At 58.8% G+C, this 20,668-nt stretch overlaps 1 protein-coding gene across 2 annotated transcripts in view; it reads left to right on the forward strand.

Moving 5' to 3' along the window:
- The window catches only part of AP1B1 (adaptor related protein complex 1 subunit beta 1), a 29,004-nt gene extending 8,522 nt beyond the window's left edge, over positions 1-20,482 (forward strand). Inside the window, exons 4-24 of one of the 2 annotated variants that reach the window (XM_082491796.1) lie at positions 70-175; positions 1,992-2,127; positions 2,914-3,159; positions 3,969-4,159; positions 6,178-6,399; positions 7,754-7,874; positions 8,107-8,202; positions 9,723-9,838; positions 10,688-10,853; positions 11,790-11,888; positions 12,265-12,524; positions 12,966-13,167; positions 14,115-14,135; positions 14,440-14,469; positions 14,594-14,743; positions 15,246-15,391; positions 15,942-16,071; positions 16,634-16,718; positions 17,163-17,249; positions 17,876-18,030; positions 19,369-20,482. In XM_082491796.1, coding sequence (XP_082347922.1) covers positions 70-175; positions 1,992-2,127; positions 2,914-3,159; positions 3,969-4,159; positions 6,178-6,399; positions 7,754-7,874; positions 8,107-8,202; positions 9,723-9,838; positions 10,688-10,853; positions 11,790-11,888; positions 12,265-12,524; positions 12,966-13,167; positions 14,115-14,135; positions 14,440-14,469; positions 14,594-14,743; positions 15,246-15,391; positions 15,942-16,071; positions 16,634-16,718; positions 17,163-17,249; positions 17,876-18,030; positions 19,369-19,443 — 2,840 coding nt within the window. In that variant the 3' untranslated portion in view covers positions 19,444-20,482. The remainder of the gene's footprint in view (positions 1-69; positions 176-1,991; positions 2,128-2,913; positions 3,160-3,968; positions 4,160-6,177; positions 6,400-7,753; positions 7,875-8,106; positions 8,203-9,722; positions 9,839-10,687; positions 10,854-11,789; positions 11,889-12,264; positions 12,525-12,965; positions 13,168-14,114; positions 14,136-14,439; positions 14,470-14,593; positions 14,744-15,245; positions 15,392-15,941; positions 16,072-16,633; positions 16,719-17,162; positions 17,250-17,875; positions 18,031-19,368) is intronic. The other variant, XM_082491797.1, reaches the window with a different exon arrangement.
- Positions 20,483-20,668: the final 186 nt, after the last annotated feature.

A 20,668-nucleotide genomic window follows, 5' to 3' on the forward strand; every position in this document is an offset into this window, starting at 1 on the left:
CTTTTGGAAGCAGGAGGGTGGGTGCCCCATCCCCTAACCCCCGAGCTCCCCGTTTTCCTCTTCCTCCAGGGGAGATATTTGAGCTGAAAGCCGAACTGAACAGTGACAAGAAGGAGAAGAAGAAGGAGGCCGTGAAGAAGGTGATAGCGTCCATGACCGTCGGCAAAGACGTCAGGTGCGTGGCGGCGCTGTGCCGGGAGCGTCCGGGCCAAACCGTGCCGGGAAGGTGCCCGGATGGCTTGAGGGCTCCTGGTTTTCCCCCGTTGCCTCCGAAGAGTTTTCGTGCCGGCTTTTGTCTCGGGTGAGGACTGAGCGAGCCGCTCTACCTCTTGCTACGGGAGGAAAATGTTTGTGTAAGCGTGGCCGTCTGGCAGGCGGGGGTTTGCCTGGCTTTGGCGGTAAGAGGATTGGGCTGGCCGCCAGATAAGTTTGTTTGGGATTATTGCCGCTTCCTTCAGGTGTTACTAAAAACGAGCAGACACCCCCCCTCCCCCCCCTACCTCTGAGCCTTTAAGGCAGACGGTCGGCGTCTCCGCCTCCGTGGCGATAAGCCTTTCGCCGCCGCTCCAGTCCAAAAGGTCGGGCGGCTGCTTTGCCCTTTTCTTTATCCCTCTGACCGAGCAGCGTACGGCCCCTCTGTCCCCTCCTCCCCGCGCCGTCCCGTCCCCGCACACCCTTGGCGTTCCGCGTAACGCCAGCGCTTTGCTTTTCCTGGGGCGTTTGAGAGTAGATGGAGGAAAAGCGGTGTGTCCCCAACTCCCAGAGCGCTCGCAGCAGCGGGTAATGCCCTGTCTTGGGGTCACCGTGGAGAAGATGACACCGGACATGGCAGTGACTTGCTTGAGGCTGATCGGGGCACAGCAGAAGCTACAATCGATTGGAAAGGAAATAGTGGCTGTGGCAGCCCTTTTTGTTGTTTGGTGGGGTTTTTTTTTGGGGGGTGTGCGTATTTTAGGCTGCAAGGAAGCACTTTCCTAAGTTCATCCCTCCCCGGGAGGTGCCAGGAAAACCTGGTTTAGGCTGGGATGAGATCAGCTGAGGTGGGTGGCAGCTCTGCTGGCAGCAGGACCTCTTGTGAGAGAGGGAGAACTAGCAAAACGCCTGTCCCGGGGGTTTCGGGCAGCCTGGGTCTGATCCCATAGGCGATGGGTGGCTTTGCGGTGGCAGAGACGCTTCCAGGAGCCACGGGACATCTGTCAGGGTGGGATAACTCCTGCGTTAGCCCTCTGATCTTGATTGCCTCTCCTAAGGTGGTTTAATAGTCTAATTGGTTTGTCTTTATGGTGAAACAGCAGCTCCGGCATCCCGCGGCTGGGATGGGGGAGGGGGAGGGTTGGGAAAGGAGGAGCCCCCAGTTCCGTGCAGGCGGTTTGGCAGCTCCGCTCCGTCCTCGGAGATCGTCACGCTGCTGTGGGGCTGTTCCTTACACCCGGTCCTGGGAGTTTACTTCTCTAACGTTACGTTTCTAGCGTAGGACGTGGGGTGAGCGCGTCAAGCAGTTTGCAGCCGGACAGGTTTAACGTCTGCAAAAGCAAAGGAAGGTTTTGGTAGGACTGTGCCGGAGGGATTCCGGAGAAGGCGAGGGGAAACTGCTCGTCTCCCACGTCCTCTCGCAGGTGCCAGAGGTTTTTGCACCTTCCTGTGATGGCTGGGCCATGTTGCACCTTCTCCCAGGGCGATGAACACGCACTGGAGCTGGGATGCAGCAGAGCCGCGTGGGAGAGCTCAGTTTTTGTCCTTTAGGGGCCATTTTGAGCTGCTTTTTGGTACAGATTCATAAAGAAATACCCACTGGGTGTGGGTAATTTAACCACATCTGTTGCAGAGCGGGCTCAGGTCTTGCAAGAGCCAGCAGTCTTCTGGCTTCAGGCTTGGGTTGAGTGTCAGGAAGGGGATGGCCGTGCTCCTGGGGAAGCGTAGGGTCCCGTAGGCAGCGACGTCTCCTTCCCCCGACCGTGTCCTGCCTTCACCAACGGCGCTTTGTGTTTCAGCGCTCTCTTCCCGGACGTGGTGAACTGCATGCAGACGGACAACCTGGAACTGAAGAAGCTGGTCTACCTCTACCTGATGAACTACGCCAAGAGCCAGCCGGACATGGCCATCATGGCAGTCAACACCTTTGTGAAGGTGAGAGGAGAGGGCTCGTGTGCCCGAGAGCCGCACGCTGCAGCGGGTCGGTGCATCCCCGCTTTCGTGCGAGGCCGTCGCACTAAGCTGCTCCAAAAAAGGGAGCTCCAGCACGTTTCCAAAGCCTCTCCCTTCAGGAGCAGAGGCTCCCCTAGCTCGAGATAACTGAGCAAATTTGTCCAGTAATGCAGAAGAAAAACAGTTTCTTGGCAGCCGTACTGTGCCACTCGCTCTGTCGGTGGCAGCTTCGGTCGTGGGCAGCTCCCGTGACCGAACGACCGTCACGTGAGCTTACGCTCCGAAGTCTCTGCAGCTGAGAAAGCCCTCGTGATCTTCGAGTTGGAGTTGGGAACTGAAGAGCGTGTTTGTTAGGAGCCAAAATGTTGCCAAATCACTTTGTGAAACGGCTTTGGTGGGCATTAGAGGGAGTTCTGGCTTTTTTAGGGAGGAAAAAATAACCACGCGGTAAACCTGGTAGATGCGTTTCCCAGGTCAGGTGGCCGTTTTGCGGGGTGGCAGCTGACTTCAGATGCTTGGTGGAAGTGATGAAGACATCGGATTCCTGGAGGTGTGTTTGGAGTGACGGTGTTAAAACTCTGTGGGTGCCAGATTGCAGAACGAGAAATCAGAGCTCTCTCTTGGGTGACTTGTTCTTGAGAGCCGAGTGTTAAAACCTTTAGACTTCAGGTACCCAAACGAGAATGAAGGTCCCTAAGCCACCGCTGATGTTTGTGATTCAAATAGAAGAGGCCCTGGAAGTCTAACCTCCCCCTCTCATCCCCGCAGGACTGTGAGGACCCAAACCCTCTGATCCGGGCTCTGGCTGTGCGGACCATGGGCTGCATCCGTGTGGACAAGATAACGGAGTATCTCTGTGAGCCCCTGCGGAAGTGCCTGAAGGACGAGGACCCTTACGTGCGCAAGACAGCGGCCGTCTGCGTGGCGAAGCTCCATGACATCAATGCCCAGCTGGTGGAGGACCAGGGCTTCCTGGACACCCTTAAGGACCTCATCTCGGACTCTAACCCCATGGTGATTATTTTTTTGCCTTCTCCATCCTCTCTTCTCCTCATCCCAACGGCAGTAAATGCTCTCCCTTCATCTTCACATGCTGACTCCTTTCCTCCCGTGCTCCTCTTCGCTCTCTTTTTGGTGCTTAACCGGCTGCTTTTGGGGACAGCTGCTTCTGAGGGTTGCAGGCTGTGTTCCTTGTCCTGTAACCCCATCTCCTGGATGGAAGGTTTCTGCAATTCCTTGGCAGCGCGTTGTTAGTCTGTTCCCAGGGTGGAGGAGGCTGCCCCGGCCAGCTCAGAGCAGGGGATGGTGGCAGAGGGGAGCCGATGCTTGGCGCCGGTGCCACACAACTGGTGGCTTTTGCCTCTGGTGAGGGTTTCCTAGCAGCTGGGCTTTGGCCACCGTTAAAAACTTTAAAACCTGCTTTCCCTAGAGTTTGCAGCTCTTCAGATCTTGCCGCAGGCGTAGCGGTGAGCCCGGGAGCTGCCGCAGAAAGTGATGGGGCTCCTCAGAGCTGCCCTAAGAAGGGGAGCGAGAGCGGGTTCCTCTCTGCTGGGCGTAGGGCCAAGGATGACTCCCACTGAACATGTGTGAACCATTGGAGCTGTGGCGTGGGTGGTGGGACCGTGCTGGCGGTGATTGCTCATCTCCTGAGGATCAGCTGGTGGGGAGGAGAAGCTGGTGTCCAGATGTCACTGGGATGCGAAGCGCGGATATGGAGGATGCAGCTCATCCACTTGCACCAGCTTTCCCTCAGGCTGCTGAACCACATTTGATGTCACCTAACGCTTGCTGTCACCTAACACGTGTCCTGTCCCCTCTGGCAGGTAGTGGCCAATGCAGTAGCAGCTCTCTCGGAAATAGCGGAGTCTCACCCGAGCAGTAACCTCCTGGACCTCAACCCCCAGTCCATCAACAAGCTGCTCACAGCCTTGAACGAGTGCACCGAGTGGGGCCAGATCTTCATCCTGGACTGCCTGGCAAACTACATGCCTAAGGATGATCGGGAAGCCCAGAGGTGAGGGAGGTTCTGGGTGCTGTTAGGGCAGCGACGGCTTCAGGGCACCACGGACCGGCCGGAGCGAGGCTGGGCTGTGGAGGGGGACAGCGCTACGGAAGTGCTGCCAAGGGACAGTGAGGACAAGCAACGTCATTCTCTGCTAGCACCTTTTGTGGGGCTGCATGGTTGCGGTTTTTTGAAGCCGCCTCTAGAGGGAGGGAAGAAGCGTGGGTTTTTTTGGGCTATGAAATTGCTAGATGTTGGGTATTTTTGAGCCCAGCCCAGGGGAGAGTGAGAAAAGGTGGTTTTGAGGCTGAAGTGGGTAGGAAGGTGCCAAGCCCCAAGGTTTGTGGGGTGATGAAAGCGGTGCCAAGGGACAGTGAGGACAAGGCACAGCTTTCCGTGCTGGCCCCTTTGGTGTGGGAGCAATGGCTGGATGTCCGGTATTGGACAAGGGAAGAGCAAGTGATGTCATCTACCTGGACTTGTGCAAAGCGTTTGACACCGTCCCACATGATATCCTGGTCTCTAAATTGGAGAGACATGGATTCAACAGATGGACCACTCGGTGGATAAAGAACTGGCTGGATGGTCACACACAAAGAGTTGTGGTCAACGGCTCGCTGTCCAGGTGGGGACCAGTTACGAGTGGTGTTCTTCAGGGGTCTGTACTGGGACGAGTGCTGTTCAGTGTCTTTGGCGACGTGGACAGTGGGATGGAGCGCACACTCAGCAGGTTTGCCGATGACACCAAGCTGTGTGCGAGGTAGACACGCTGGAGGGGAGGGATGCCATCCAGAGGGACCTGGACAGGCTGGAGAGGTGGGCCCGTGCCAACCTCCTGAAGTTCAACCAGGCCAAGTGCAAGGTCTCACACCTGGGTCGGGGCAATCCCAAGCACAACTCCAGGCTGGGCAGGGAATGGCTGGAGAGCAGCTCTGAGGAGAGGGACCTGGGGGTGCTGATTGACGAGAAGCTCAACGTGAGCCGTCAATGTGCGATCGCAGCCCAGAAGGCCGACCGCATCCTGGGCTGCATCAGAAGAAATGTGGCCAGCAGGTCAGAGGGGATTCTGCCCCTCCACTCCACTCTCGTGAGACCCCACCTGGAGTACTGCATCCAGCTGTGGAGTTCCCAACATAAGAAGGACATGGACCTGCTGGAGCACGTCCAGAGGAGGCCATGAGGATGATCTGAGGGCTGGAGCCCCTCTGCTGTGCAGACAGGCTGAAAGAGTTGGGGCTGTTCAGCCTGGAGAAGAGAAGGCTTTGGGAAGACCTTAGAGCCCCTTCCAGTCCCTAAAGGGGGCCTACAGGAGAGCTGGGGAAGGACTTTTTACTGGGGCATGTAGTGATAGGACGAGGGGGAATGGCTTCAAACTGGAAGAGGGGAGATTTAGATGAGATATTAGGAGGAAATTCTTGGCTGTGAGGGTGATGAGCCCCTGGCGCAGGGTGCCCAGAGAAGCTGTGGCTGCCCCATCCCTGGAGGTGTTCAAGGCCAGGTTGGATGGGGCTTGGAGCAACCTGGGCTGGGGGGAGGTGTCCCTGCCCAGGGCAGAGGGGTGGAACGAGGTGATTTTTGAGGTCCTTTCCAACCTAAACCATTCTATGACTCTATGATTTTTGAGCCCGGCCTGGGGGAGAGTGAAAAAAGGTGGTTTTGAGGCTGAAGTGGGCAGGAAAGTGCTGAGCCCCAAGGTTTGTGGGGTGATGAAAGCGCTACCAAGGCACAGGCATTGTGCTTCTTGAGTTGCTTCAAAATGTGGCCTCCCCCCGCAGCAGGGGAGGACAGGCGCTAGGGAGGTCGGAAAAAGGGTCACCGCAATAGGGTTTCGTAAAGGCTGGGAAATATCCGTCATCGGGGCAGTTAAGAGCCGGTCCAGCATCTCTTGGGAAGGTCTTAAATGCTGCTCAGCTGTCCAGCTAGCTGCAAACTCTGCCAGCACCTTGTTCTTCATCAGTACTAGCAGCAACGTATAAGTAGGGAGATGGGCTGTCATCGTTTTCTTTCCTTTCTCCCCCCAATACCTCCAGTATTTGCGAGCGAGTGACACCCCGGCTATCCCACGCCAACTCAGCGGTGGTGCTCTCAGCGGTGAAGGTGCTGATGAAGTTCATGGAGATGCTGTCAAAGGACCTGGATTATTACGGCACGCTGCTAAAGAAACTGGCCCCGCCGCTGGTCACCCTGCTCTCCGCAGAACCTGAGCTGCAGTACGTGGCTCTCCGCAACATCAACCTCATCGTGCAGAAGAGGTGAGTGCCCCGGTGTGACAGGAGGGGACAGCCTGTGCCGGGCTTTCCTGCTCCTTTACGGGCGCCGCTTCTCAGCGCTTCAAACCCTCTGACCGCGGCGGTGTTGGGGCTTTGCTGATGTGACCCGTCATATGGATTTATTTTTTTTTTTTTTCTCTAATATTTAAAATCCAAGGGCTGAGCACAGAGAGTCAGGAGAGGCAATGGGCAGGGAGCGAAGCTGGGATCTCCAGGAGGGGTTTATTTTAATTTATTGTTCATTCGGGGGAGCAAAGGATGGAGAGGCAAAAAGCTGAGACTTTAGTCATTAAATATCTAGTGAGGAATTTTTTTTGGTGAGATCGGCTTGTTTCTAGGTAGTCGCCCTCTTTGAATAAGCGCTGAGAGTCCTTTTGTCCCTTTGCTGATCTCAAATTGCTGGTGGACAGGAGGTGGCCGAGGCTCCAACGCATGTGCCCCGAGCAGAACCGGCCAGCTGGAGAGCCACGCTCCGCGGTGACGGCCGGAGTCAGATGATTTGTCATCCCGCCAGTTATCGCCACGGTTGTCTATTAAAAATAACAGCAACTTCTGGGAGAAGTGAAAAGCAATTAATGTCCCTGGGAGCGGGACCGTGGAAGGCAGGTTGGCCCCTTGGAGCTGGACCTGACCTGTCTCTTCCCCAGTTTAGAGAGAGGATGATCTGGTGAGAAAGCTCCGGCCCTGAGACGTCCCTTCCAACCTTGGCAAGACAAACGTCCCCTGTTGCTTTACGCCTGGTCTTTGTTTGCGGCAAGGTTGTGCCCTGTCCCCTGTGTGCCAGCGAAGGGAGAGAGTCCCAGGAGGGGGGATAATCGTGGAATCTTGGATTTCTTGGCATTGAACAGACCCACCCCCCCCCCCCCCAAAACCTTGAGCCTCATCCTCCTGGCCCAGAGCTGCTCCGGGTTTCCCCAGTTTATGTCCTCAGTGTCTCCAAGCCCTTGCCAGCCCGGCTCCAGCCTTGGCCGGGGAGCGATGATTCATGCTCGTAGCTGGCTAATGGAGTGAGGAATTTGCAGGGACTCGGGGCATTAGCTGGCCGCAGGGTCGGGTGAACGAATCCCCATCCGTCTCCTGACCAGCGTGCAGCTTTCTGGAGAGGACAACTGCCTTTCTGCGCTGCTTTGCCTGCTGGTCGGTGCCGGGGTGAGAGCCTGGAGGTGGGAGCGGAGCTCACATCTTGCTTCTTCCACAAGAGAATAGCAGTATCAGGTGTCCAGAAAGCTCTGGAAAAAAAAAACCCAACATTGTTTCTGGAAGATTTTTGATGTCTCTGTGGTCAAAGCGAAGGAGCGTGTGTCTCCCTTAATCGCTGCCTCTCGTTGTGCTCCAGGCCCGAGATCCTGAAGCACGAGATGAAGGTGTTCTTTGTGAAGTACAACGACCCCATCTACGTCAAACTGGAGAAGCTGGACATCATGATCCGCCTGGCTTCCCAGGCCAACATCGCTCAGGTCAGGCTCTGCCCGCCGGTGCTGCTGGGCTGGTTAGGCACCAAAGGGGGTGTGCGGGGAGCTCCTCCAGCCCCACAGGCAGGGGGTTCGCCCAAAAAATCCTCGACCCAACTTTGCAGGATGCTGTTGGGAGCACCTGTACCACCCAGTCTGCTTCTGCTGGGTCACCGCCCTGCTTTTCTGGTGGCTTTTTCTTGCTGCCGGGCTCTCACCATCTTGTCCCCTCCGGCAGGTGCTGGCAGAGCTGAAGGAATATGCCACGGAGGTGGACGTGGACTTCGTAAGGAAGGCGGTTCGAGCCATCGGCCGCTGCGCCATCAAGGTGGAGGTGAGGGCTGGGTCGCTTCGGGTCCTGATGGCAGCTGTGGCTGGGCAAGGCATCGCTCCCCAGCGTGCGTTGGGTGAGCTGGAGGTCATCCCACCCCAGGACGTGGCTGCTGCCCTGACTTAACTTAGACCCTTCGTGGGCCTGGGGGTGATTGGAACATCTCTCTTACGAGGAAAGGCTGAGGGACTCGGGGCTTTTTCATCTAGAGAAAAGACGACCGAGGGGGGATCTTATTAATGCTTATAAATCCTTCAAGGGCGGGTGCCGGGGGGATGGGAACAGGCTTTTTCCAGTGGTGCCCAGTGACAGGACAAGAGGGAACGGGCACAAACGTGACCATGGGAAGTTCCATCTCAACCTGAGGAGGGACTTCTCTCCTGTGCGGGCGGCAGAGCACTGGCACAGCTGCCCAGAGAGGGGGTAGTCTCCCACTCTGGAGCCATTCCAAACCCGCCTGGACGTGTCCTGTGCCACTGCTGGAGGTGCCCCTGCTCTGGTGGGGGGTGGGATGGGGGAGCTCCAGAGGGCCCTTCCCACCCTGACCAGTCTGGCATTCTGGGGATGAGCCACGGTTATTCCACGGTGGACGTACGGGGTGTAAGGAGGGTGTTTCATCCCCTTACCCTTCACTGCTGGAGCTGTTTTAGGATCCCTGCCTGCCCCGTGCTCCGGTGCAGACCCCGCTGCCTGCAGCTGTGCCTGATGTGTTAATGCAGCAGATGATCCAAGTGGCTTCTTTGGGGACCGCAGCGGGGGCTGGAGGGAACTAATCCCTTACCGAGGGGGCCGGGAGGCTTTGCTTCCCCTCGGGGGGGGTGGGTAATTTGAAGAAGGGGATTATTAAAAACCTCGCCGTGGCTCCGCGTGGCCCAGGTAGGGGCAGGCTCACAGGCGAGCTCGCGTGCCTTTGCGCCAGCTGCTATGGCACCAGGTTTACTGCAGAGCATCCTCAAATCATCCGAGACAAACCGCTCGACACCGGCGAGCCGGTGCACGGAGAGAGAGATGCGCTGGAGCCGGCTCAGGCTTTGCTTCCCACCGGGAGCTGAGCTGACCCGGCTCTGCCGTTAGAGCGATCCCTCCCCTCTGTGGTGAAGCCACCTCCTCCCGGGGGAATTTATTACCGTGACATTAGCTGGTTTTTCCCTAATACCACTGAGCCGTGTGGCTGGGCAGATCCAAACTAAGGGAAGGCTCAAGACGTTGCTGCCCCGGCAAGCCGAGGTTTGGGCTCGCTGCTGCGCTCGTGCACCCGATGGTCCGAAATGCATTCCATGGGAGCAGGGAGCAAGCGGTGTGGGGGGAGAGGAGGCTCTGGGGGCGTGCAAGGGGGGTGAGGAGGAGCCAGACCTGGATGGGAAGGGGAGACCACGTTTGTGTGTTCCCCGTTTTGGTCTGGGTTGGGTTTTGGGGGAGGTATGGAGGGGATAAGGCAGTAAGGAGGGGGTGTGGGAAGGGCAGCAGAGGCTTTGGGATGGGGACACGAGTGTTGCTGCTGACTGACCGAGTCCCTCCGACAGCAATCGGCCGAGCGCTGCGTCAGCACCCTGCTCGACCTCATCCAGACCAAAGTCAACTACGTGGTGCAGGAGGCCATTGTCGTCATCAAGGACATCTTCCGCAAGTACCCCAACAAGTGCGTGGCAGCTGCCTGTGAGCCTCAGAGCCTCGGGTGGATGTTCCCGGTCCTAAACGGGCTCTTTCTACCCCTCTGTTCTTGGAGGGAGCCTACAAAGACCCAGGCAGGGGCGAGGGATGGGCTGCTGCTCCCTCCTGGTAGGACGGTTGGTGGTGAAGCCACCTGGACCCTCCCTGCAGCGAAGATGGCGTTGGATTTTTTGCCATTCGAGGTTGTGATCACCGGTCAGCGCTGCCCCAAGAGTTAAGCTGTGGGTAGGAAAGCCATCCCCAGCCTAGGGGATGTCCCCAGCCCCACCATGGCCGTTCCAGATCCAGACACCCAAATAGACATGAGCCGCCAGAGGTTTTGAGGTCCCTCAAGTCAGGTGGCTCTTAATTCAGCGCTCCCCATGCCGGAGCGAGGGCAGCAGGAGGAGGGGAGTGTTCCAGCTGAGCCAGGATGAATAGGCAACTGCGTGATCAGGAAGTCATGTACTAATACTGGTGATATATACTAATGAGCTGAATTAATAACGAACAGGAACTCTGCACGAATAGCCGGTGACTCAGGGCTGCTGCAGAGAGGAGGGAGAGGAGTTGAGATGAGCGGGGCTGAGAAGTTAATTCAGTAGCGGGGCTGGCGAGCAGGGGAAGGTGCTCTGGGACCCTAGAGGGATCGGTGTGGGCAGTGTCATGCTGTGCCACAGCACCGGGGAGAGGGGACAGCCCCAGGCAGGTGGCAGGGGCCCTTGCTGGTTCCCTTGGCGATGTCCTGGTTCTGCTGAGGTTGGATGGGACGTGATTTGGAGTTAGGGAGGAGCTGAGACTCTTGCTTTTGGTGAACGCTTGTCCTCTTCTTGGGAAGGTATGAGAGCGTGATCGCCACCCTCTGCGAGAACCTCGACTCCCTGGACGAGCCCGAGGCCCGGGCTGCCATGATCTGGATCGTAGGAGAATATGCTGAGCGGATCGACAACGCCGACGAGCTGCTGGAGAGCTTCCTGGAGGGATTCCATGATGAGAGCACCCAGGTGCAGTGGGACTGGAGCGGGGGGCACATCCTCCATGCGATGGGGGGGGGTCCGGCTGCCAGCAGGACCAGCTGGTTGAGGGGTAACACTGACAAAACCTGTGCTAATCAAAGTGTAACGAAGCATTTGCTCTAGCAGGGACGTGAAGGTGTTTTCCTTGCAGGCGGCTCGGGGGCAGCGGTGTCCCACAGCTGCTTTGGGTGAGGATGTGGCCCATGAAATGCCACCATGGTGGTGTCCCAAGCACCTTCCCTGCTTAATAGTTGGGAAGGACCACTTGGTCGCCTGGATATTCCTCTGTGCCAGGACAGGATCAGCCCTTTGGAGCTGGAAAATGGAGTCAGATGGCTGAAATGAGCAGAGGGAACTGCTCATGCCTCTTCTTGCTGGGGCAGCTGAGGCCGGTGGTTTTGCCTGTGGAATTTGGTGGGGGGATTTCCATCTATGGAAATTTCCTACAACCCCCTGTGTAAAACACTGTGAAACTAAGTCACGGTGAACAGGGGAAAATCTATAAATGCAAAATAGCAAAGCCAGCAATCCTGGATGCCCCATCTCCGCTCTAAAGGGACTGTTGGAGGTAAATCGCTGCTGCTTATCCTCATAAAAGTCAGAGGATGCTCTGGCCTTTGCCCTTGTGGGACCGTGTAACCCAGTCCCGAGATCTTGCCCAGTAACCTCGGTGTCAGCCTGCAGCTCTGACGAGCTGAGAGTGCGGTAATCGGCTTGAAACAGGCTGCAGACCCGTCTGGGAGCCATGCAGGGTGCCCTGACACTTGTCACCACTGCTTAAGCAGTCCCTGTGTGATCAGTCCCTTGAAAGGGAGGTTCACCTTATATCCTGGTAGCCTGTACAGGGAAAATCCATGTATTCCTGCACAGAAACGGTGTGATTTGTCTGTCTGTCTCTCCCTAACCCCGTTTGTCTGCCTGCAGGTTCAGCTGCAGCTGCTGACGGCCATCGTGAAGCTGTTTCTGAAGAAGCCCACCGAGACGCAGGAGCTGGTGCAGCAGGTGCTGAGCCTGGCCACGCAGGTGGGTCACGGCTCCTGCGCCAGGGAAGAGCTTCCATGGGTTTTGCCTTCCCCTGGCATGGCAGCGGAATGGTTTGGGAATGCAGCGCCCGTGAGAGGAGGCAGATAATCAGAGCTCAATTCTGGAAAACCTGATAGTCCTGGAGAACGAGGGCACCGTAGCAGAGGAGGATATCTTGTGCTGTTCATCTGCTAAGGCCGGTGCAGCAAGGTGGTGTGGCCTCTACAGCAGAGGTGTGACATAAATAGCTTTAACTTTTATTCCTGCGATCCCTCTGATACTACAGCAAGGCTTAGATGGGGCCGAGATGCTCTGAAGTAGCTGCAGCTTCCCCTGCCCGATGGTTTCGGCGCTAACCCCCCTTGTTTCCCTGCAGGACTCCGACAACCCCGACCTGCGGGACCGCGGCTACATCTACTGGCGCCTGCTCTCCACTGACCCTGTGGCCGCCAAGGAGGTGGTGCTGGCGGAGAAGCCCCTCATTTCCGAGGAGACGGATCTGATCGAGCCGACGCTGCTGGACGAGCTGATCTGCTACATCGGGACGTTGGCCTCCGTCTATCACAAACCTCCCAGCGCCTTCGTGGAGGGGAGCAGAGGGGTCGTGCACAAGAGTTTGCCCCCAAGAACAGGCTCGTGAGTATCTCCCCCTTCCCCAGGGTGATTCCTCGCCCCACACAGGGACTTCCAGGGCTGGATCCGTGCAATGGGCAGGTCGGGTGCTGAGCCAAACAGCTGTGGGGCTGCCGCAGCCACGGACAGTGCCGTGCGGAGTTGGCTGAGTCCGCTGTGCTCTAAGCTGGGACCCCCTTTCCCAAGGGGAGGTGTTCCCCAGTAGGAGTGGGGCTGTATGGATTCGATACTGTCCTTAGAAGGCTGAAGGAGTGATCTCAGACCTAAGTGGAAGGTGATCTCGATGAGAATGTGTTGAAGTTTTGGGAGCCGTGCTGGGACAGGGGTGTCTCTTTGAACACTCGCTGCGAAGCCCAGCTGGGTGAACTTGTGTCTCCAGCGAGATCTGTGGGCTCAGCCGGACCTCCTCAGGATCTCACGTCTTTCCTTTGCTGTTCCCTCTAGGAGCGAAAGCGCCGAGAGCCCCGATGCAGCCCCCTCGGCGGTGCAGGCAGCGGAGCAGCCGGCCGTCATCCCCACTCAGGGCGACCTGCTGGGTGACCTGCTGAACCTGGACCTGGGACCGCCAGTGAGCGGACCTCCCATCGCCACCTCCTCCGTGCAGATGGGCGCTGTGGACCTCCTCGGAGGTGGCTTGGACAGCCTGGTATGTCACAGCCCCACGCGCTCCTTTCCTTGCCCGACTTCCCTGGCAGCGTCGTGCTGGGTTTGATGCTCACGTCTCTTTGGAGCTCCTGGGGATGGGACAGGCTTGTCTGCCCGGTGACACCCAGGCTAGTCCTTTCCTTCTGCGGCTGGTGAAGACTGAGGGGCACTGCACCCTAATTTATCTTGTCATCATTGGATAGCCGGAGCGGGGCAGGGGAGTAGTGCTCCTGAGCGCCTTTTTCTTTCGGTACATGAGGTCTGTGTAGATGCTCCCACTGTCTGTGCGGTGCTGCAGGGGTGACTGCTCCTCCTGGGTCCCCCTCTGAACCCCACAACTGTGTGAAATGGGAATTTGCCCCAAGCTGCTGTGGGGCTGGGTTGAGACATGCCATCTCCCGGTCCTTGGGGTGCTTTAATGGGTGTCTTCTGCGCTGGGACATCTGGAGGTGACAGCTTGTCCTCCTGGGAACGCAAACTCGAGCAGCGGTTTGGCTGCAGGGGAGGTTTCCATCCCTCCTCCTCTGGTTGGGACCACCTTCCCCATAGGTGCTGGCGATAGTCTGGACTCCCCAAAGGAAAAGTTTGGAGTTTTCTCCACCACTCGTAAAATCCAGCGGATATTCCTTAAGGGGAAGCAGCGTCGCTGGTTCTTTGCCTGCTGCCTCTCCTGGTCTGTAATCCAAGTGCCGCCCTGGCTCTTTCCTGGGTTTGCAGGGTTTGGTAACGGGCTGGCAATGACTGTGGGGACAAGAAACCCCCGGTCACGGTGTGTCCCCTGGCTCTGAGGCAGTCAGGGACAGAGGGATGGGTCAGCAGTGCAGCAGGACTAACCTCTCTTCCCTCCTCCCCTTCTCTTGTCTCTCTGGTTTTTGTCTCTTTTTCTCTCCTGGCTTGTCTCTGCATGCGGCTGGCTCTTCTCTCCGCCTTGCCTGCTTCTGCTTGGAGATGGGGGACGAGTCGGAAGGGGTATGGATCAGCCCTTTTCTTAGCCCTCTACACCATGCGTAGCCCCGGTGCCTGCCCTTGCCCCCCCCATCCCACGCAGCCTGAGCCCTCCTCTTCAGTGCCCCAGTGACACCTCGCTTCCCTCTGGGGACAACCGGCTCCCCAAATAGCTCTGGGACCGCTGGAGCATCCCTATTGCCTCCGGATCCTCGCTAGCCCACACTGATGCTTTGAGGCAGTGCCCTCGATGGGGTGTTTTGTGGGACCCCCGCGCCCTCGGCGCGCTGACCCCTGCCCCTGCTGACGCCCCTTTCTTCTCTTGCAGCTGCGAAGCGATGCGGGAGGCAGCCCTGCCGTGAGTGTGCCCTCGCGCCCGTACCCCTCTCTCACCCTCTGCATCCTCCTCCTCCTCCTCCTCCTCCTCTTCCTCTCCCCGGCCCCGCGGTGCTCCCCGTAACCCACTCCCATGTCTCCCGCAGATGGGTGGCGGCGGCGGCGGCTTCGCGCCGGCGCCCAGCGCTGCGATGCCTGCGAACCTGGGAGCGCCCCTCGGCAGCGGCCTGGGAGACCTCTTCGACCTCACCGGTGGGGTGGGGACCCTGTCGGGATCCTACGTGGCACCCAAAACGGTGAGTGGGCCAGCTGAGCCCCAGCTGCTGGCAAAGCTCAGGGCTGTGGCATTAAGGGGGGGCAGAGACACCCCCCGTGCCCGCTCCACGCTGCAGGGTCACCTCGTGGGGAGGTGGAAGACGAGCTGCCTCTTCCTAGCGTGGTAACGAGATGGGTGAGGGTGGTCGTCTAAAGGTGAAGAAGATGTTACAGTGCTCGCCCGGGTGCGGGGACGCGGGGCAGAGGCGGTCTGTGTGTTCCCCTGGGCGGCACAGAGCCCTAAGCAGAGGGGAGAGCAAGGCTCCGTCAGCTCGTGTCTTTGATTTTTGGGGCTGTGCTGTTTCCCGGTGTGTGGGATGAGGTTTGGAGGACTCGGCAGCAGCATCCCGCAGCCCGGGTGGGGGTGACTGTGTCGACTCCGTGTCGGTGGCCGTGAAACGGTTTGCAAACCTGCCAGGCTGGAGAGCACCGAAGGGTTCGTTTTGGGTAAAACTCCAAAGATTTCTTGTCTCCTTAACCCAGGTCTGGCTCCCTGCCATGAAGGCCAAGGGGCTGGAGATCTCTGGCACCTTCAGCCGGCAGGTGGGCTCCATCTCCATGGACCTCGTGCTAACGAACAAGGCTCTGCAGGTCATGTCTGACTTCGCCATCCAGTTCAACCGCAACAGGTGAGGTCCCCCTGGGCAGGGACTGGTGAAGACGCTGCGTGACACCTCCGAGCTCAGCCCTGGAGCGGTTTGCTTGCGGAAAAGGGTGGGAGGAAAGGGCTGCAAGGGCTGGGAACAGCCTCACGTGATGACCCTTCTCTCTCTGATGGCTGTGGTGGTGATGATCATCAAACCAAAGCCTCTAAGAAGTTGACTGAAGAGGCTGTTCCTCCGGGGTCTGACCACTGTCCCGGTATTTGTCCTCCTGGTGAACCGATACCTCTTTGTCCCCTCAAAGGGACACAACAAGGGATGGCCCTGAGGGACTGGTGCAGGAAAATGGGTGTGAGGTTTTGTAGGAGGAAGGGGTAAGATTTTGGGGCTACCTGTTATTGCCCCAGGGTGGGGTGGTCCTGGATTGTGCAAGGTGAGCTGGGGTGTTCCTGGGATCGGAGTGGAGGAAGACAGGGAGTCCCGAGGTTGGCCAGGAGCGGACGGGCAGAGCTTTCTACCATCTTCTGCGGTCCCCCACCCTGACCCCCCCTGCCCTCCTCGGGTGTCCCCCCCCCAGCTTCGGCCTGGCCCCGGCAGCTCCTCTCCAGGTCCACGCGCCTCTCGCCCCCAACCAGTCCGTGGAGATCTCCCTTCCGCTGAACACCGTCGGCTCCGTCATGAAGATGGACCCTCTCAACAATCTTCAGGTGGGGAACGTTGGAACCTCCCAGGGTGAGCGTGCTCCCTTGGGAGGGAGCCGGAGGGAGGCGTGACAGCAGGAACCAGGAGAGAAGAAACGCTCAGCTCATCTCCTCTGCTGTCAGAGCTCAGCCTGACTCCGATCTGACATCCAGCTGTGCACAGACCGCTTCCTCTGCGGAGGAGGATCCATGCTGCCAACGGCAGAGCCGAACCTGGGCAGAGCATCTGCTCGCAGTGTCCCAGTGCCGGGGGAGACGGTGGAGCTGTGGTTCCCAGGAGGGAGCTGGGAGAAGGCGGCTGAAGGGGTGCAGCCCTGGCAGCTCCCCCATTTCCCCCTATACACTGGGGACAGTGGCACCCCTGGGAGCACGCTGGCACGGGTGCTGGCTTGTCCCAGCTCCCTTCTGGCAGCTGCCACTCTCTTGCCTGTGGTGCTTACTGGATAATGCCCGGCTGAGGAGGGATGGGATGGGATGGGATGGGATGGGATGGGATACTCGCTTTGGGAACCACTCGCCTGCTGTAGGTCCGAGGAGGTGTTGACATCCCCGTGTCCTTCCGTCCCAGGTCGCGGTGAAAAACAACATCGACGTCTTCTACTTCAGCACCCTGTACCCGCTGCACATCCTCTTCGTGGAGGACGGGAAGATGGGTGAGTTGGAGCGTGGGTGGCTGCGGTGTACTTTTGCCACCGGTCTGTAGGTGCCCTCCTGGCTCCTGAAATCCTCCCAGCCACCTTCCCAGCCATGGGGACAATGCCATTCCGGTGTGACCACACTGTGGCTGCCTGAGATGGTCTGAGCCACCTTCTCTAACTCCTCACTGCCGGGGAGAGCTTTGCTCGCTGCTCATTTTGCCTTCTCTGGCGCTCACTGGTGCTCTTCCCCGAGCCAGCGCAGCTTGCTAAGCCCCCCCAAAGTGGGTACCATTCCTGTGGTGGGGTTCTTGGGAAGCTGCTGGAGGGGATGGCCATGCGGCAGGGTGAGATCCCTTTAGCTGCTGGCGATGTGGCAGCGTGGCCCCTGTGTCCCCCACCTTTGGGGGAGCGGCTGAGGTTGTAGCTTCATCGCTGCGTTGGTTTCGTTCCTCGCTGCAGAGCGGCAGATGTTCCTGGCCACTTGGAAGGACATTCCCAACGAGAACGAGGCCCAGTTCCAGATCAAAGACTGTTCTCTCAACGCAGGTAGGTCCAAACCCTTCAGAAGGACCTGGCTCAGCTCGTAGCTGGCTGCCGGTGACCAGCTCATCCCAGTTATCCCAGCCCAGGCTATGGGGAGATGGGAGCTAGTTGTAAAAATGTGGCATCCTCTGGGCTGGGGATGTCCCTGCCGCCGGGGGCAGTTCCTGTGCCCACCCTGGCACCAGTCTCGCTGCGGAGACGCTGAACTGGATCATGCAGCCCGTCCCGGCCATCCCACGGGCACGTCCCGTGCTCGCAGGCAGCCGTGGGCAGGAGCTGGGACCAGGCTTCCTGGTGCCTTTTTCGCTCTTCCAGCTCCTTCTCCGGTGCCAGGCGGGACGTGCAAACCCTGGGCAGGGACAGCCAAGTCCTTTCAGTCCCGCTGGCAGCGGCGAGCTGACCTTTGCGGAGCAAAGCGGGGCGGCTCCGCTTGTGAATCGAGCTCTGGGCTGTCGCCTGCTCTCCCGGGGGAGGATGCGGGAGCCGGGTTGAATAGAGCCCTTCTCCTCGCTGCGTGGGGAACGGCGGCTTTTGGATGTGCTGCCTCACGGGGAGGAGGAGATGGGGCAGGAGCGGGTCCGAAGGGAGCTGATGCGCAGCCCCCACAGCACCTCTCTCCTCCCACGCAGACGCCGTTAGCAGCAAGCTCCAAGGCAGCAACATCTTCACCATCGCCAAGAGGAACGTGGAGGGTCAAGACATGCTCTACCAGTCCCTGAAGCTCACCAACGGTATCTGGGTGCTGGCAGAGCTCAGGATCCAGCCCAGCAATCCCAGTTTCACGGTACGCCCCTTCCCCTGCCTTCCTCCGAGATGACCCAGCCGAGGTCGCTGCCCACCCTGCTGCCCCACTCTGCCTTCCCCGCTCTCCGCTCAGAGCTTGGGTTGGGCTGGATGGTCCTGCAGCACGTCTGCGGTGGCGGGACGCCTCTCTGGGCTGCTCTCAGTGCCATCTCCTTCCTTCCTCTGTGCCAGTCCTGGGGTGAGACACGGTCTGTGCCGGCCAGCAGCGCTCGGGCTGTCCTCCCGGTACCGGGGTGGCACCGTGGTGGCAGCTAAAGGGAGCAGAGATGTCCCAACCCACCACCACTTCGTTCAAAAAAATAATAATAATAAAAAAACAACAAACAAACCCCAAAACAAAACAAGTCCATCCCCTTCCTGGGGTTCACCCGGCTCTGCCTGCGGTGCTGGGCAGCTGCGGACGGCCTCGGAGCAGAGGGTCTGTCCTCGTAGCGGGCATCATCCAGCCCCACGTCCCGCTTGCCCCGGCCCCTTCCCCACCTTCCTCGCAACCTGTTTTCTTTGGGTTGGGAATGAGCTGTGGTCCTCCTTGACTCACCTCTCTGTGTATCTCCGTACCCGCTGCCGCCTGCCCTCGCCGGCCTGCCCGCTGTTGCAGGATTTGGAGGTTAGCGGACTGTTGTTTTGGTTTTTTTTTTTTTTTTACCCCGGCTTTGGGCTGTTTCTGGCTGCTGCCTGGTTATTTCTCCCCCGTTTTAACCCGCAGTGTCTCTCGGTGCCTCTCCCTCCCGGCCGGGAGATGCCGAAAGCGGACCTTCCTTGGGAGTGAACGTTATAAAGGGTCAGGGTGTTTCCCACCACCCTCCCGCGTTCACTTGGGATGAGGAGAGCTGCAAATCCTTATCCCGGAGGTTTCCCCGCTCAGCAGCGCTGTGCTGAGCTCTCTCCGCTCCCCTGCGGGCTGAGGAGTTAATTGAGTTCAGAGCCGTTGAATATTTAATCTCGGAGCAAATAACCGAAGGGGGCTCGTACGGTTTGGGGGAACCGTTCACCCTCGAGCCGCGGGCGGGTGAATCGAACCCCAAGAGCCGACGCGTGTGCGTGCTTCTGCCTTCCTCCCTGCCTGCGCTGCATGCGGATGTCTCTGCTCCTCAACCGGCCGTGGGGAGAACCGGGGGGTGGTGGTGGGGGGGGGGGTGTCATTTAGGGGGGCTCGGTGCCTTTTAATATCTCTTATCCAGCCGAAATAAGGAGCTGAGGCTGCCCTGCGGGGTGGGGGATGCTGCAGCATGCAGGGCTTTGTGCTTTGGGGCTGGCGGCTCAGCGCCGTGGGGCTGTGTGCCGTGACACCCCCATCTCTCCTCCTCTCTCTCCGCAGTTGTCCCTGAAATGCCGAGCGCCGGAGGTGTCCCAGTACGTCTACCAAGCCTACGAAACCATCCTGAAGAACTAAGGTGCTGCCGCAGCCCATCCTCCTCCTCCTCCTCCTCTTTCTCTCCTCCCTTTCCCGCCCCGGGACGCAGGGCAGGAGCTGCGTGCATGTCTCCTCTCCTTCCCACCACGGAACCGGCCCCTGCCCAAACTCCCATCGGACCCCCCCACCAAAAACGCAACCGGCGTTCCCATTCCCGGCGGGACTGGGGCGAGCGGAGGAGGATGGGGGTGTCCCGGCCGGTCCCTGCATCCCTGTAGAAATCTCTGTGTGAGTGATGCGGTGTCCTCCTTGCTGATGTTGTCCCCTCAAAGAGCCGTTTCACCCTCTGGCTCTCTGTCACTGCTATTTTTTTGGGTGTGTTTTTTCTTTTTGATTTTCCTTTTGCCGAGCTGCCGCACTGGCGCTGAGTCTCGTCTCTGCCTGTGGTGGTGTCCGGTGAAGGGTTTGACGCTCCTCAATTTAGGAATGGCACCCTCGGGGCTCGCTCGCAGCCTTTTCGGGGCCACGGGCATCCCCTGCGGCGCAGAGCTCAGTGCGCCCCGGAGCAGGTGGGAAACGGCTTTGGCTTCTTCCTTCTTCTCCCTGATTTTTGGCCCCTGCTTCGGGCGAGCCGTGGGTGACCCTCGACCCTTCGGAGATGGTCTCCCCACGGCGGCTGTTTCTAAAGGTCCCGTAAGGGCTTGTGGATCTCAAATTTGAGGCTGTAAAAAAAAAAAAAGGGCTTTTCCGGCTCCTGCGGTGGAGCTGGGAGGGCTCCGAGCATCAACTCACACTGCCCTCTGCCCTCCCCCCCCTCCCCCTCCCCAAACTGGGGCAGCCAGCCCCCTCCCCAGCCCCACGGCTCCCTCTCCCCTCCCGCTGTCACCCGTGGGTGCCGGAGAGGACCGTGCTGCCTTCCCCCGCGGTGACACTACTCCTTCCTCCCCCTCCCCCAAATTAAGCCATGGGTCACCCCTAACTAGAAGCGTTCGGTGCAGGAAATATCTAATATATAAAATATAAAATATATTGTATGTTCACTTGTTTTAAGCGAACGTTGAATAAAAGTGACATCTGCCCACGGAGCTGCTGTTGGTACCCCGATCTCGTTTTCTTGGCTACGGCCCCGTCATCCCGAGGGAAGCGGGATGCTGCGAGCTTCCTCTCGGCAGTGCCCTGCCCTCCCAGGGAGGAGATAAGAAGCCCTCTCTGGGGTTGGTGGCCGTGGCCTCGGGCTCGGCGAGGCCTGAAACAGCAAATTGCC

The sequence above is a fragment of the Vanellus vanellus genome (genome assembly GCF_965231255.1).
Source record: "Vanellus vanellus genome assembly, chromosome: 16".
NCBI lineage: Eukaryota > Metazoa > Chordata > Aves > Charadriiformes > Charadriidae > Vanellus > Vanellus vanellus.